The 15,774-nt window shown below is 35.7% G+C and overlaps 1 protein-coding gene across 4 annotated transcripts in view; it reads left to right on the top strand.

Moving 5' to 3' along the window:
* Positions 1-12,672, top strand: part of LOC121369295 (S-adenosylhomocysteine hydrolase-like protein 1) — a 199,568-nt gene extending 186,896 nt beyond the window's left edge. For all 4 annotated transcript variants that reach the window (XM_041494262.1, XM_041494265.1, XM_041494264.1 and 1 more), the window contains 2 exons: positions 3,563-3,683; positions 4,944-12,672. In XM_041494262.1, coding sequence (XP_041350196.1) covers positions 3,563-3,683; positions 4,944-4,950 — 128 coding nt within the window. In that variant the 3' untranslated portion in view covers positions 4,951-12,672. The remainder of the gene's footprint in view (positions 1-3,562; positions 3,684-4,943) is intronic.
* The last annotated feature ends 3,102 nt before the right edge of the window (positions 12,673-15,774 follow it).

The raw sequence follows: 15,774 nt of genomic DNA on the forward strand, positions 1-15,774 counted from the left end.
AACCTGAATGCACAGGGCTACATTGACCAGATCCTCCGGCCACACATCGTTCCAGTTATGGCCAACGCCAACGCAGTGTTCCAACATGACAACGCCAGGCCTCACACAGCACGTCTCACAACGGCTTTCCTACAGAACGACAACATTAATGTCCTTCCTTGGCCATCGATATCACCGGATTTGAACCCAATTGAGCATCTATGGGACGAGTTGGACCGACGCCTCCGACAGCGACAACCACAGCCCCAGACCCTGCCCGAGCTGGCAGCAGCCTTGCAGGCCGAGTGGGCCACCATCCCCCGGGACGTCATCCGTACTCTGGTTGCTTCAATGGGCAGGCGGTGCCAGACAGTTGTCAACACACGCGGAGGCCACACCCGGTATTGACTCCAGATGACCTTGACCTTGGTGGTGTGTCCTATCACTTACTCACAATGGACTGGAGTGAATTGTGAACAATCCTGCAACATTTGGTAATTATCGGACTCACCATTCAATAATTAAATCAATTCTCCAAATGTTACGACAATGTGGTTTTGCGTTTCTTCTTTTGAAGAGTATATCTCGGAGTGGTCTTCGATCTTGTGGTAGCGTCGGTTCGTCCCACCGATGCGCGTATCCACAATTTCCAAACGTCGGCGCGACGTTTGATGGGGGAGCAAAGTACTACGGTACGATCTCTCCACGTGGTGTTGGGCCACCTCGAATCTCTGGCCTCATTGATCGTGCGGTTCAGACGATTCAAACGACCACTCCAGTGGCATTTGTCCCCACGGTGGGACGGTCACAATTGGGACACGATAGTGCCTCTGGGCCCATGGTTCACTCATCCGATACAGGAATGCCTGTATGACAAGTGCATGTCCCTATCGGTTCCGTTGCACCCCCCTGCTCCGGATCTGATCCTGTTCACGGATGCGTCGCTGCACGGGTACGGGGCGCATCTGTTGGATCAACACATTTCAGGGGTATGGAATCTCTCCGAGAGGAAGCTTAATATCAACTGTTTGGAGATGGAGGCAGTGCATCGTGCCTGTCTTCATTTCCGGTGTGTTCTTCGACACCGTCGAATTCTGTTGAGATGCGACAATACGTCGGTAGTGGCATATCTCAATCGTTGGGGTGGAACCAAATCGGAGACTTTGGGTCGCAAAGCTCTTGCGATTTTGGAATTCTGCGACCAACTAGGGACCACTCTGTGGGCGAAACACATTCCTTCATCGGTGAATGTGTTAGCAGATGCCCTCAGTCGACATACCCCTGTTCAGACGGAGTGGATGTTGAACAAAGGGGTGGTCGCAGCGGTTCTTCGGGTGTGGGGCAGTCCACAGGTGGACATGTTTGCCACACGGTTGAACAACCAATTGCCGGTGTTCGTGTCCCCGGTACCGGACACATTGGCGTTGGAGTACGACGCGTTAAGTATGGATTGGACGGGACTGGATTTTTATGCCTTCCCTCCTGTCTTACTCGGCAAGGTGTTGACCAAAGTGGTCCAGGAACCTTGTCACGTGACGTTGATAGCTCCTCTGTGAGTGGCGCAGCCCTGGTTTCCACAGCTCCTGTCACTGTTAGTGGCAGTCCCGTTCCGATTACCAGTGTTGTCCGATCTACTCAGCCAGCGACTGAGTCAGACGGTGTGGCATCCGAAGCCGGAGGTCTTCCGGTTTCACGCGTGGAGGTTATCAGGGCTTCCTTGCGACGCAGAGGTTTTTCGACAAGAATTGCGCATCTCGTCTCTTCAGCAAAGCGCAAATCTACCGAGTCGGTTTATCAGTGTCACTGGCGTATGTGGGTTCGTTGGGCGAACGCACGGGATTTCGATCCCTTATCGCCTACTGTCAACGATTTAGCGGAGTACTTTCTGGCGTTGGTCCAAGAAAGGAAACTTAAAGTCACGACAGTGAAAAGTCACAGAGCTGCGATTTTCACTACTCTTAAACAGTGTGGATGTCGTGACTTTTCTACCAACTTGGTGTTGCATGATTTACTTAAATCATTACAATCCACGGTTGAACGACCTTCCATTATTCCGAAATGGAATGTCTTTCTGGTGTTACATGCTCTTAAGGGTGCGCCTTATGAGCCGTTGAGGTTTGCTAGTCTTCGTGCCTTGACGTGGAAGACTCTGTTTCTGGTTTCACTGGCAGCTTGTCGTCGGATCAGTGAGATACATGCTTTTTTTGCATGACTTGGTTGATTACAATTCGGACGGGTCTGTCACTTTACGTACCGACCCTATCTTTGTTGCTAAAAACCAGTCTCCAGGGGAAGAGTTTCCACCTACTGTCATTCACAGTTTATCTCGTACACTGTCATCTGATAACTCGGATAGACTTCTTTGCCCGGTGAGAGCATTGAAGTATTATTTGCAGCGTACGAAAAACCGGCGGCAGGGTAAAAAGAGATTGTTTATTTCTTATACCATTAGGCCGGGTGATGTCACAAAAAATGCTTTGTCTCGATGGATAGCAGCTACCATCAAGCTAGCATATGAGATGGCGGGTGATCATGTGTTATGGAATTTCTCTGTTAAAACCACATGAGATCCGAGCCATTTCTGCTTCCCTGAATTTTCATGACTCTTTAGATATTATAAAGGTCATGAATGCAGGGGTTTGGAAAGGACGGCACACTTTTGACCGTTTCTATTTCCGGGATATGGCGGTTGGTCCTGACGGTACGCGTAGGATCCAGACAGTCATTGCGGCTCAACACGTCGTGTCTGTGCGCAGGGCAACGGAAAGGGGTCGACCTCTTTTCCGTCCGACTGCCATCGATTCACGCTTCGGACATGTTTAACACTCCACTCTTTTCTGAAGGATGGGGGTTTTTGTAGTGTTGTCTACCGTTTCCTCTCCCTGGGGAGATGTTTTTCCTCCCTTTCATGGGGATGAGTTTTTCTTTTGGGAAGCCCCTTTTTATTCCCAAAAGTTTTTTGACTCCTTGTTACCGTATGTCGTGGTTCGTCCTATCTCCATGTCATTACTTCAAAGGAGCTTTTTGGGTACGGGTAAGTCCTCTATTTTCTTACCTCCTCCCATTAATGTTGAATTCACGTGCTCTAACGGTGTCATTGCACGTCCGTTATAGCATATTTGTTGTGCTAGCACAGTAAGTTGAATAAGACTATTAGAAAATTTGTTTCTAATTTTCATTATTATTCATACTTACCTAGTGCTAGCACAACAAACTATACCTCCCACCCACCCCTATGAGGCTTTCCCTCGGTGGGTGGACTTTGAACCGAGAATGTTACAGGTAGCCCGTGCAAGGATAGCATTGCGCATATCCGGCAAGGGAGAGAATTCTGCAGTGTGTAGGTATGACTCAGGTTGAATAGCATATTTGTTGTGCTAGCACTAGGTAAGTATGAATAATAATGAAAATTAGAAACAAATTTTCTAAGTTACTAATATATTATTAAAAAAGTAGGTTCTGGCATTAAACCCACACATATCACCTTCCCCCACCCACAAATACTGTTTGTATTTGTGTGAAAATATTGTTGTGAACAGTCTATTTTATTTGTTTATTTTATTTACTTATTTCCTGTCCTCAGATGAATACGTTGCAAGTCTTCATCTGTCAACATTTGATGCACATCTCACGGAACTGTCGGATGACCAGGCGAAGTACCTGGGTCTCAACAAGGCCGGACCGTTCAAGCCAAATATATACAGGTTAGTCCACAGGTATCACAGACGAGGCACAGTACTCCAGTCATGTGTTAATGTATTAGTACAGAATAACTGGAAACTGTGTAAGACAGAATTCTGAAAGGATGTGCTGTGAGGAATTTACTATTCAACATGAGCATATCTGAAGGCAGTAACCCAGTATTTTATTTATACTGCAATAAACAAGAAGAGTTGAAAATCATATTTATTCCAGGTTTGCTACAGAGACTATGTCCCATCAATCTAGCATGTCTTTTTGTAATTGGCCATCGGAGAACCTTGTCATTTTTTTTTTTATAAGACACATGCTGGGTTTTTTTTAGTTTACATCAATAAAGTGGTTTTTGATTGTTAAATAAATAATTGTGCAAGTTTTGTTATCTTTATCATAACACAAAATGTTATTTGTATATGCTGTATTCAAACTAAGAATATAAGAAGTTATTTAATCGTAAAAATCTAGTCTGAAGTAATGAGTTTAGTCCTGAAGGCTAATGTAACATGATCTATATTTTTGGTCAATATTAGGAAATATAGAAATATATTTATTACATACCTATTCAGTCTTACTATAGTGATAAAGACATTCTCAAACTATGTTATAAATTTATCTTGGACAGGAACTTTTAAATGAGGAATTCCCTTTTATCTTTACCTTTTTGTTACTGACGTCATATATGATTTACAAGTTATGTCATGTCATATTTGAAACATTACACAAGACTGCCACTGAGTATGATTCTTAACGTTACGTAAATCCATGAAAGGAGTATTAATCATAGATTTAAGAAAGTAGTGTTATGATGTTAAATTAAAAATAGTTTTTGTAAAGCATAAAAGAAGGTATGTAATAAATACAGAACTTCACATCGGTTTTGCACTCATTGATTCTGTTAAACAAAACAAACTTTTAACTTTTTTGTTGTCGTGTTCACCAGTTTAGACCCTACAAAGGTCACCAATTTTACATTTAATATCTGGGGGTTTTTAACATTTAATATCTGTTTTTGTTTTACATTTAATATCTGTTTTTGTTTTGCACACATAAAAACAAACTCAAATCACAGAACATTTTATATACATGTATTTCATCTGTTAGAATAATTGTAGTTAAAATTTTCACAAAACAATCCATCATGGATTTCATAATGAATCATCACATCACTAGAATCAAATCAGTCAATATCAAGTCATAGTCGATGATCAGAACACCATTTGTTTCTAGAATGTAACTGTCATGTGAGACTATACTTACTTTTTCAGATATTGATGGCTTGAATGTGTTTCCGTGACGATGCCAGTGATGTCAGAATATCTCATCATTCCAAGTTACAGACTGTTATGCGTTTTCTCCGGGATTGATAGCGTCACTGACCCATTCACATGTTACTAGGGATGTGTCTTTCTTCCCAAACTACTGTCTATACCGCATATTTGGTTTATTGGGTGTGGGGGACTGTATCTTCTTTTACCTTTAATATGAAATATTGAACCCATCAACAAAAATGCATTTTGTCTATTATTTTGTTATGGCGTCGTTATAGAATTGAAATGAAATAAAAAATAATGAACTGTTGTAACAGGTTATTTGTATATTTAAATAATGAGTAAATATCTACTTACTTCACTTGAGCATTAGAGATGAAAAATCATGTTTCATAAGGCGAAGTATAACTATTATGAAAATATGATTACTTAACAGAAAAATAACAACCTTTATCTTTGTGATTTGTATATTTTCTGATATTTGATTACTGCTTGTATATTAGTAATGTGGAGGTTTTTTTAAAATATCAGTTGTGATTTTTTTCATTCATGCATTTAATCGCTGTAATATTAGTAATATTACTACTAAAATGTTTGTTTTTTTAGTACATATTTCTGTTTCGTTTTTCTTAATGTTAATACTTTCTTCCAGTATATTGCTGACATTTTGTCATTTCTTGCATATTTGTACGGTAGTTTAACTTTGGAATGGTGTCAGAGGTAGAATTATTCGGAGCTATTACTGTTTATCTATTTCATACTTTTGTATATATAAATCTGATGGATTGATTTTTTTTATTATCAAATTTTTATGTCACTGAACATCATCAGCCAGTCCTTCACATTTGGAAATGTCAGGCAACCGATAAATTACACACTTCATAAGCTCCAGGCGAGTGATGAGCATTTTATAGAAAAAAATGTTAAGTTATGAATATCACATATTGAACAAACACTGAATCAGTATAATGATATTCAAACACTGGAGTGAACTGGTATAAAGCAACTTCTGTTGAAACATCCATCGGGAGGTGCTCTATTCACATATTTCACATCTAAAAGATGGTTGAAATTAAGGTGCACTTGGGTGCACAAACACAATCGCACACCTCAGATGTGAAGGAAGGAAACGTTTTATTTAACGATGCACTCAAAACATTTTATTTACGGTTATATGGCGTCAGACATATGGTTACCTCAGAAGTGAAGGACTGATAATAATATAATATCAGTTTGTCAACTATTTTTAATTGAAAACACATTGTACATATATGGAAATGATCATCTTTAAAAAAAATTACAATGTTTTTGTCAAATGGTTCATTTTTTATTGATGTCTAAGAGGGCTGTTTTATCTGACAGTACATAATTTGTAAACAGGAATGAGGCTTTTTAACATTCTGACATCAAATTGTGTACCCAAGGGCAGAATGGCCCCCTCTACATTCGTATCGGTATATAATAAAATACTTTTTCTTTTTTTTTTCTCATGAAAATCGAAACTTTAATACAAAGATAAAAAAAGGTAAACTTTTTCATTTGTTCAAAAGTACCATATAAACTTCTGTTTGAAGCATTATTAAACAGTAATTTTGTTTCAGGTCATTAATTTATATTTGTCTGATCAATTTACGTCATGTTGTGTTGAATTTTGCAGTGAAGATTTTGACATAACGACACATTGTACAAATTGTAATCATGCAAGTTTGGCTTGTAGGTCACATGATTTTTCAGAATAAATTTATTTTTTATGTGTTCTATACATGGAATATAATAGTCTTACATATCTAGAGTTGGGAGAAAATGAAAATAAGTGTATAAAAGCAGACAATAGTTATTGCTGCAAGATACGTTATACTGTAACAGACGCACAGTTTTCTTCACTTGGTTGTCTTCACTCATTTGTCAAAAAACAGTTCCTCAGACATCACTTCGTTTGTTCCTTTATTATTCTGGTTCTTTCTTTCTTTTTAAATATATGAATATTGTATTATTGCTTACTCATCGTATTTGGTTAACATATCTTGGTTTGGGGTTTTATAAATATTTGTGATAGGTTCATTGTGCTGCTGTTGTTTGTTTGGGATTTTTAATTTTTTGCTGTTTTGTGGTGCTTTCAGTGAATGTGCTTTCAGTGAATGATACAAGCCAACTGTTCATTTTGTAATACTTGTATATACACTTATGTTAGTCTTGCCGCTTTTCAAGTTTTATAGATGCTCTTAATATTTGTCATGTTTTGTCTCATCACATCAGTTGATTTGTCTGTCTGCTTGTATCCTGACAGCCAATGTTTAAAACATTATGGATAACTCTTCACATATACAGCTAAAAAATTGATTAAAAGATGAATGGTTTCAGGTGCAAGTTCTTTTAAAGATGAGTTTTAATAAAAATGGTTCTTAAACCTAATCCCAGGAATGGATTTTGGTGTAATTGTTAGCCTTTGGCTTTAACTTGTTTAATGCAGTATATGGCAGTATTTTGTGATGTAGAGAACAGCAGTGATGCTGTTGCCCAATGAAATGATAACTTGTACTAAAGTAGTCAGCAATTTCTTTGTGTTGCTAGAGTGTAGATACCTTTGGTTACGGGTAGATCTTTTCACAGACTGTTCTGTTGTCCTATAGCCTTGATTGTCACCTAGAATATATCAAGGGCAGGCAGATGGCCAGAACTTGCTGTCAGAAGTCATGATTTTAAAAACTTTTATCATTTAAACATTTCAGAAAAAATCCATGATATAGCTTTGCATCAATTTATTACATGTCTGTCCCTCATAAAAAAACACAAAAAACACACAATTGAAATAGTTTCATACTCGCAATTCTTTTGTTCTTTTGTACAATAAAATATGTTTGCAATCAATCAATGTTCAGATCACTATAATATTCAGATGTATTATTAAGTGTATATCCCAGCCAGTGTGTCGTTTTATCAACATATGCACAGTTTCTTTTTCTCCTTTTTATTCAGTTGTCTGTTTCACTGAAGCCTGCTGCAGACCTTTGTGACAATGTGCAATTTTAGCTGCAAAATTTGTGTGTGCACCACCTTGCAATGAAATTTTTTATTGCTTGTAACCGAAATTGCTCCAGTCAAACATGTTTAATATTTTTGTTGCATGAGACTAAAATTGCACATTGTTGCAAAGGTCTGCACTGGGCTTAAAGTTGAATTCTGTGCTCTTTTTGTTAGCAAACCTGACTAGCAGTTGTTAGGTATAGACATCAGGGTCTTTTTAACTTTTAGCAGCAGTTCATATTTGATGTGATATACTTTCTTTAAGTTAAACTAGTCTCGTATTTATTGATATATTGCATATCTTGCTCAATACCTTGTAGATCATATACTATAGAACAGATGAATTTAATCAGAAATTATATCATTTGTATTACTGATAAAACTATTATATTTTAACTAACATCATCTTAATTCTTATAAAAACATACACAAAAGATGCTTTGTTATATATTGCCTAAACCGAAAGTTGTTGGCAAGTTTTATCCCAGTAACCAACTGTTGTGGTTGATGATAGCTTTATCGTCAATATCTTTATCACATTACCAGACATGATACCGTTTTTGTCTCCCTCAGTTACAAAAGCAAAAGATATATGTAGGTGTAATGGCAACATAGTTTTTGTCATTATATGTTTTATAAGAATCTATCAGGGTTGATCAAACTTCATACACATGGTTACTTCTATCAGAGGTGAAGGTCGTGTGACAGTCGAGACATATTTCATTTTGCTGCACTTGTTCTCATATGACACTTACAGCATTGTGTAACTATTTCTAATTTAAAAGTAAACTTAACCTTTATTCATTTCATTGGTGTTAGTCTTTCAGATAAGTTATTGGTGTAAGTCTTTCAGATATTTTAGCAGTACATTTGCCATTGCCTTGGATCCTGTGATCTTTAAGCTCTCATTTACGATATTATTAGTGATATTTCACACACAGACTTCGACATAAGAGTGCCAAGCTGTCATTTTCAACGATGAGTTTGTAAGCATTTGATGTAAGTGATTGAGCTCTTAAATAAAATGATAACACTATTGTATATATATTTTACATATTTAAACTATTTTTATAACACCTTCTGGTCACTTGAAACCTAACACATGTGATATAACTGCAAGCTCATAAAATTAAATCTGGACCAACTCACTGTACAGAGGTTGGGTATGGTTATCAATATTTTATTAGCTTCAACCTGGAAGTCTAGCCACTCTGCAAACATGAAAACAGTGCTATTGGATGCGGGTCTCCAAGGTGTTGCTTGTATGGGTAGAATACCACAATTACATTATATTTCCATTAAGAGGTTATGTGAAAAGTATTAAGCAAAGAAAAACATTTAAAAAGATAAAATAAAGAAATCCTTAATTAAGAGAACCTGTCGGATAACTGTATCTTTATTTGTACTCTCACATCCACTTCTCGTTTGCTGCATCGATTCACCTGTGATTTGGTCTCATGAAATAACTTTGTTTTGTAGATTTGATTTGTCAACTTGACATTGATCTCTCATTCACTTATTTGAAGTTTAACAACATTGTGAAATGTCATCATTTAGAATGTTTTTACTACATTGACCTTTTTAACGCGAGTTGTTGCTTTCTAAGTCATCAGAGGTGCAAGTCACAATTTAAGTTGAAATGGTTGACCATTGATTGTATGATTACAGAACAAACACCAGTCTTGTAATCCTCTTACCCTTGAAAGTTTCTTTGTGTTCAGTAAGTTTTGTTTTCTTAGCACCTATAAATGTAGCCCATCTCTCGGAGTACATATTCCTCCCGATTTCAAATTCATTCTAAAATCTCTGTACAGTGCAGTGGAAAATCTCTGTTTCTACAGGACAGTGTTATACAGGGGTGTTTCTAGGGTGGATCATCCACAGTACAAACATACAAAATTTAAAAAAAAGGAAAGAAGCTACTCATGTTTTAGGATAAGATGTTTGGCTTTTCTGAAAAATACATAGATTAAATGTTCCACAATTCCATATTTTAGCACTGCCCCAATTGTTTGCTAGGTGCACTTCACACTCAAGCCACTTGATGAATTTATTTTGGAAGGGGCGTTCTTACATGTATCTATGAAAATTGCTTATCATTTTTTTTATTTGGTTAATTTACCAATGTTCTCACGAAACATACATTCAACTGAGCTACACCATTTCCATCCCATTTCTATTATTGCTAGATTAGAAATGTACTTATAGTAATAACATGTGATTCTCTGGTTTCAAATTAAAATTCACATTGGTAACTTAGCGTACTGGTAGTTTGCAGTTTTCACGTGAAGAGATACCACGATTGCTCTATGTTGTTAATCATGACCATGTAAAAGTTTGTAAAAAGAAATCTAAATTGTGGTTCAAAGTTTTAAATTTTTTATCATTTTATAACATGTTAATTCTAAAGCATGTGCTTACAGAATTATATGGACATGACAATGTACTATAAAACAGGCCTGTATACTGGACTATTTAAAACGAGGTGGGTTGAAGGGATAGGCCTGCATGTCTCGGAAAATATACCTACATAAAGATATGCATGGCTTTTGACATTTTCATGTACAATATATTTCTGGTCTATAACATATAGGACTTTATTATAAGGATGAAATCTTGACAAAAGTTGGTTGCACACACATCCATTCCCTGCCCTCACTTTCAGTGTACAGACCTGGAATATCAGTTCAGATTCACGTAGATAAATATTTTGTTGTTCTACTTTAGTATTGAAGATAGCACAGAAATCTTTCCCTTGTACATGTATAAACATTTGAGATTTGTGTACAACATAGTATTGCTATAAAAGAGTATTTGATTACATGTCAGTCACTTTGATGTATGGTGCACTTGTACCATTACTTGATCAACAAACACCTTTGCTATGCATGATCAAGACTCTTATAAGGTAATGTGACAGATGTAAAAACAATTTACTCATTGATGATTTTCAGGAATAATTGCAAGTCTCATAAAATTTATTTTTGTGTGATTGAATATAACTGATCAGTATGGAGAAATGGATTGTACATCAGGTTATAACTTGAACTACCAGGTTTAAACCATGTATCATCAGGTGACGACTTGGACCATCAGGTTAGTTGAAATATCAGGTTATTAATTGAATAATCAGGTCATAGCTTGAACCACCGGGTTAAAACGTGCATCGTCAGGTCATAAATTGAACCACCAGGTCAATTGAAAAATCAGGTTATTAATTCAATAATCAGGTCATAACTTAACCACCAGGTTAAAACATGAATTATCAGGTTATAACTTGGACCATCAGGTTAATTGAAAAATCAGGTTATTAATTTAATAATCAGGTCATAACTTAACCACCAGGTTAAAATGTGCATCATCAGGTTATTAATTGAATCATCAGGTAATAACTTCATCAGGTTACAACTTGAATCAGGTTATGACTTAAATACTTGTAATCAGTCTCCAACTCAAACCATCCAGTTACTACTTGAATTATCAGGTTACGACTAAATCGCCAGTTTGTAATTTTAATCATCAGCTAATCACTGTTATTATCCAGTCATACTTAACCATTTGTGACCGTAACCATTTACATTGCTGAAACTTCTCTAAATAAATCACCCTTGGACAGGCGCCTGTAAAGTACATATGTTAACACATTCTGGAATCCAACATCAAACATTTGGCCCCCAAGTGCTTTTAGATGGTAGCATCTACAAGAAGCTTCAAAGCTAAACAGAACTCTATGGAATTATCATATCCATTACCTACTTCTCTCTCCTACATGGGTATTAGAATGGGATGAAGATCCAATGTCAACTTGAATATTTGTCAGATTATCAACCAATATGAGTACCCTAGTCTTTAACATCCATGTATTATTTCTTGTACTGTCCGAAGGAATCGATTCGTAAATCTGTTCCTTGTGATGGTTTTCACTTTCATTCTGAAGACTGAAAGACTTAGTTTATTCAGAATTATTATAGACAATATAATTATTCAGAATTAACATAGACAATATAATAATAATAATACATTGTATTTAGGAACAAATGTTAGACTATCCTCAGTTGGTAGCCATTGTAATTACCGGTATTTAGAATACATCTATAATAATTATATTCAATGCATTCTGGTCATCATATTTGCATTAGCAGAGTATTCATGTTTACATACATGTAATTTCTTCCAAGAGCCAAACAAAATTTGAATTAACTGGGTTAACAGAATCCTAAAGTATTCATTGATACAATGCTTTGTATTTCAAATTTCCAATAGGTTTTATTAGCCAAATGTGTTGCCATACATGCGAGTAGATTAATCCCGTCTTTTCTAATGGATATAAACTCAAAATAATCCCTTTTAAAAAAAAAAAAAAAAATCCTGGGTGTTTTTGCCAGAAAATATTAGCTTTATTGTTGGTCATGTAATGTTGATCTTCAAAACTACAATCAGAACTGAAAAGCTCAAACACGTTTACTGTACTCTTTAGTGCATGGCCCGTGTTACAGATTTCAGTTTTTGTATTTTTGTAACATCCAACTATTGTGAAACCTTTACATATCCATTCCTCCATTACAGATCATTGCATTGTTTGTGCTAGTCGGTTGTAAAAACATTTAAAAGTATTTACTAAATAAAAATATTATTATGATATTAAATGGAAATGCTAAGACTTGTATAAAGTAGTACAAGAATAAAATTCACATCAAATAAATGATGGTGTTTGTTTTGTGATGTCAAAACGAGAATTACTTAATGAACCTTTGTTTGACACCCACTAGCCAATGTTAGCCGATGTCAAAATGAGAATTACTTAATGAACCTTTGTTTGACACCCAATAGCAATGTATTTTTGTGCTGGGGCGTCATTAAACACTCGTACATTCGAGTGAGTAGTGGTTACAGCTCACTTCAGATGCAGTGGTCATACTATTTGGTATATAAAAGGCACTGGTCACATACCATCCTACCTCATCATATAAAGAGTACTAGATGACAAACAGGGCAGTTTTGTTTATCTTGCACAAGTGAATGCACATTGTCCTTCATGAGTGTAACAGCACGTAGAAACAAATGAAAGGGCGACGGAAATTGTGGGTACAGATCACTCTTATTGACAAAATGAAATGAGAAAAAACTTGTGTAGCACAAACAAATAAACTTTTATAAAATTGGTCCTTTACCTATAAATGGTGCCACAGCTCTCAAATGTAAATTTTTAAGTACGAAAATGTTTGGATAAAGGATAATGCAACAAATATTTACTTTCATGAAATTTTATTGCAACATCACAGTCATTATGCAGACATGTCCATCTTGAAGGTATAAGCTGTAGAACCTGGTCTATTAACACCCAACTCTGAACAAAGTTGTAACAACTGGTCTCCATGAGCAAGTGAATTTTATTCACATTTAACTAATTAAAAAGACTGTTCACAAGTGTTAACATTTTCACAAACACATATACTTCTTTTTGTTACTTCACCTCATAAAAAGATGTAGATTTTTCCAAAAGGTTATTTTTGTTAGACATTTTCTAATGAGTTTTTTGCTTCTCTCCCCACCCCCCATCCCCAGCATATGGGGCGTTTTCTCATGAAAATGTTGATACTTGTGAAAGGCTCTTGATAAACATGTCCAGTGTATTAGCGCATCCAAGTATCTTACGCAAAGATATTTTTTTCTGAATACTAAATTACGTAGTAAAATGTGTTTCTCTTTAAATAAGCAGTGCATAATCTAGTACAATACAATTTTTATATGTCTAGTAAATAACCATTTTAAAACTGCATAAATGTAGCTTCCCCAACTCCCCGTATCCAAAACTATTTCCATATCCAGTGATCCCATTATTTATAGATGGCCCATGCCCGTACTTTGGTAACCCATAAATGCTACTGTTGTCACAAGATTATTTTGGCCTCTTTGTATGGCTATGACTCCTAATGATTGTTTCAGACTTGTTTTCTTGAGTGACATTATGTCAGTGTCATGCAGGCCTAAGATTCTTACATGGATTTTTCTGATGGCTAACCTATATTGTTTAAATAATAGGTTTGCTTTTTTCTGTATTTTCCTTTTCAGTTTTGTCTTCTTTTTTTCTTTTTTAAAAAAAAAAGTAAATTGCAAAAAGTTCTATACTGTTTACTAATTACATTTTAAAAAGCTGCAGTAAAGGTGTTTACTAACTGGTTTCATTTTATTAAAATCAACGAGGCTAACCTACTTTGCAGTTACATGTATATGCCAGAAGATACGAGAATGATTTTTTGAAGTTATGATGTAATGATAATTTTAATTGCACAATTAACAATATCTTTATTTATACTTGATTTCCATCTGGAGATTAAACATTAAAAATCAAATTGAGCTTAAATTTGCTAAAACATTGACAACATAACTTATGCAAAATACTGAGTGTGCCAAATCACTGAGCATGCTGATACACCAAACATGACTGTACATACATTGGAAAGCAAATAATTACATTGGTGTCCTTTATACTGAGGTGGTTGTCATAGTGGTCTTTATAACAAGTTTTACTACGTACATCAATAATGCAAAATATAAATAATGATCTTGAAAATATATATATTAAAACAAAATAAATGTGTACAAAATGGTAACAAAACATGTTATGAAGATTTAACATTAAATGAATTCATGTCACAAAAATAAACATCAATGTTGACTAAGAAGATAACTTCTACAAAAAATGGCTGGATTTCATATGACAACTAGACCATCATTTCGTCAGTTTATTGCATACCGAGTCCAACATTTTCTATCATCACACAAAATATTTTGTAGCCACATGGTAGGATAAAATAAATAGCATTTTTTTTTATCCCATAATTTGTTAGAAATGGCAGGTATGTATATGTTAAATGACTGCGCAGAACAATGTATGTACAAAAGTAAAGTGTCAATATAATGAGGCAAATGACAAGTTAAAATCAATGATAATGGTAATGGTATCGTTGACGATGGGTCACAGGTCAAAGTGTTCAGAACTACAGTAGTATTACAACAGATCCATTTCCAACATAAAATAATACAAGTTGTAGAAGCATCACGAGGGGTATATGGCTTTTTATGTACCCTCTGTGTGCTCTTTTACCCCCTCGCCTTTGGCTCAGGGTAAAAGAACACACAGAGGGTACATAAAAAGCCTTATACCCCGAGAGATGCTTCTACAACGAATTTATCTTGCCGACATGTTAAACCATATAGCCAAATAATCAAAATAACGCCAGACAATAAATGTTAACAATTTATTAACGGAGCCGTACCATGCCAGTGACGAAAAATAGTTCCATCGATAAACAAGTTTTAAACTTCAAATGTTTGTAATACGAAATTGTTTGAAACAGATATTAATAAAAAACCAAAAATGTTTTTTTTATCAGAAATGTATGTAGTAAAAAAAATAAAAATATTAAAAATAAAAAACAAAAAAACAACTGTTGCTAATCGCGCATTAATACAATAACACCACGACTGTAATTAGGTGGCCGAGTTCAACATTGCAGCTTTTAAAAGTATTGAAATAGTGTATTTTATAGTAAAAATTAAATTGATTGATTATCTTTAGCATTAACTGGGGTGGCTGGAAACTGTTGGAACAGACGGGGTATAAGAGAATTTGGCTCCGCCCACAGGGGTATAAGGGATTTGTCCAATGGCAAACGACCAATGAGATTAAAGAATTTTACATGAAGGCGAGATAAGAAGTTTTAAATTACTTTTAATTTATCCTCCAGACCATCAAGGTTAAAACTTCCTGATTTGCTGACATAACTTCCATTACAGGTTA

The sequence above is a fragment of the Gigantopelta aegis genome, chromosome 3 (genome assembly GCF_016097555.1).
Source record: "Gigantopelta aegis isolate Gae_Host chromosome 3, Gae_host_genome, whole genome shotgun sequence".
Classification (NCBI taxonomy): Eukaryota; Metazoa; Mollusca; class Gastropoda; order Neomphalida; family Peltospiridae; genus Gigantopelta; species Gigantopelta aegis.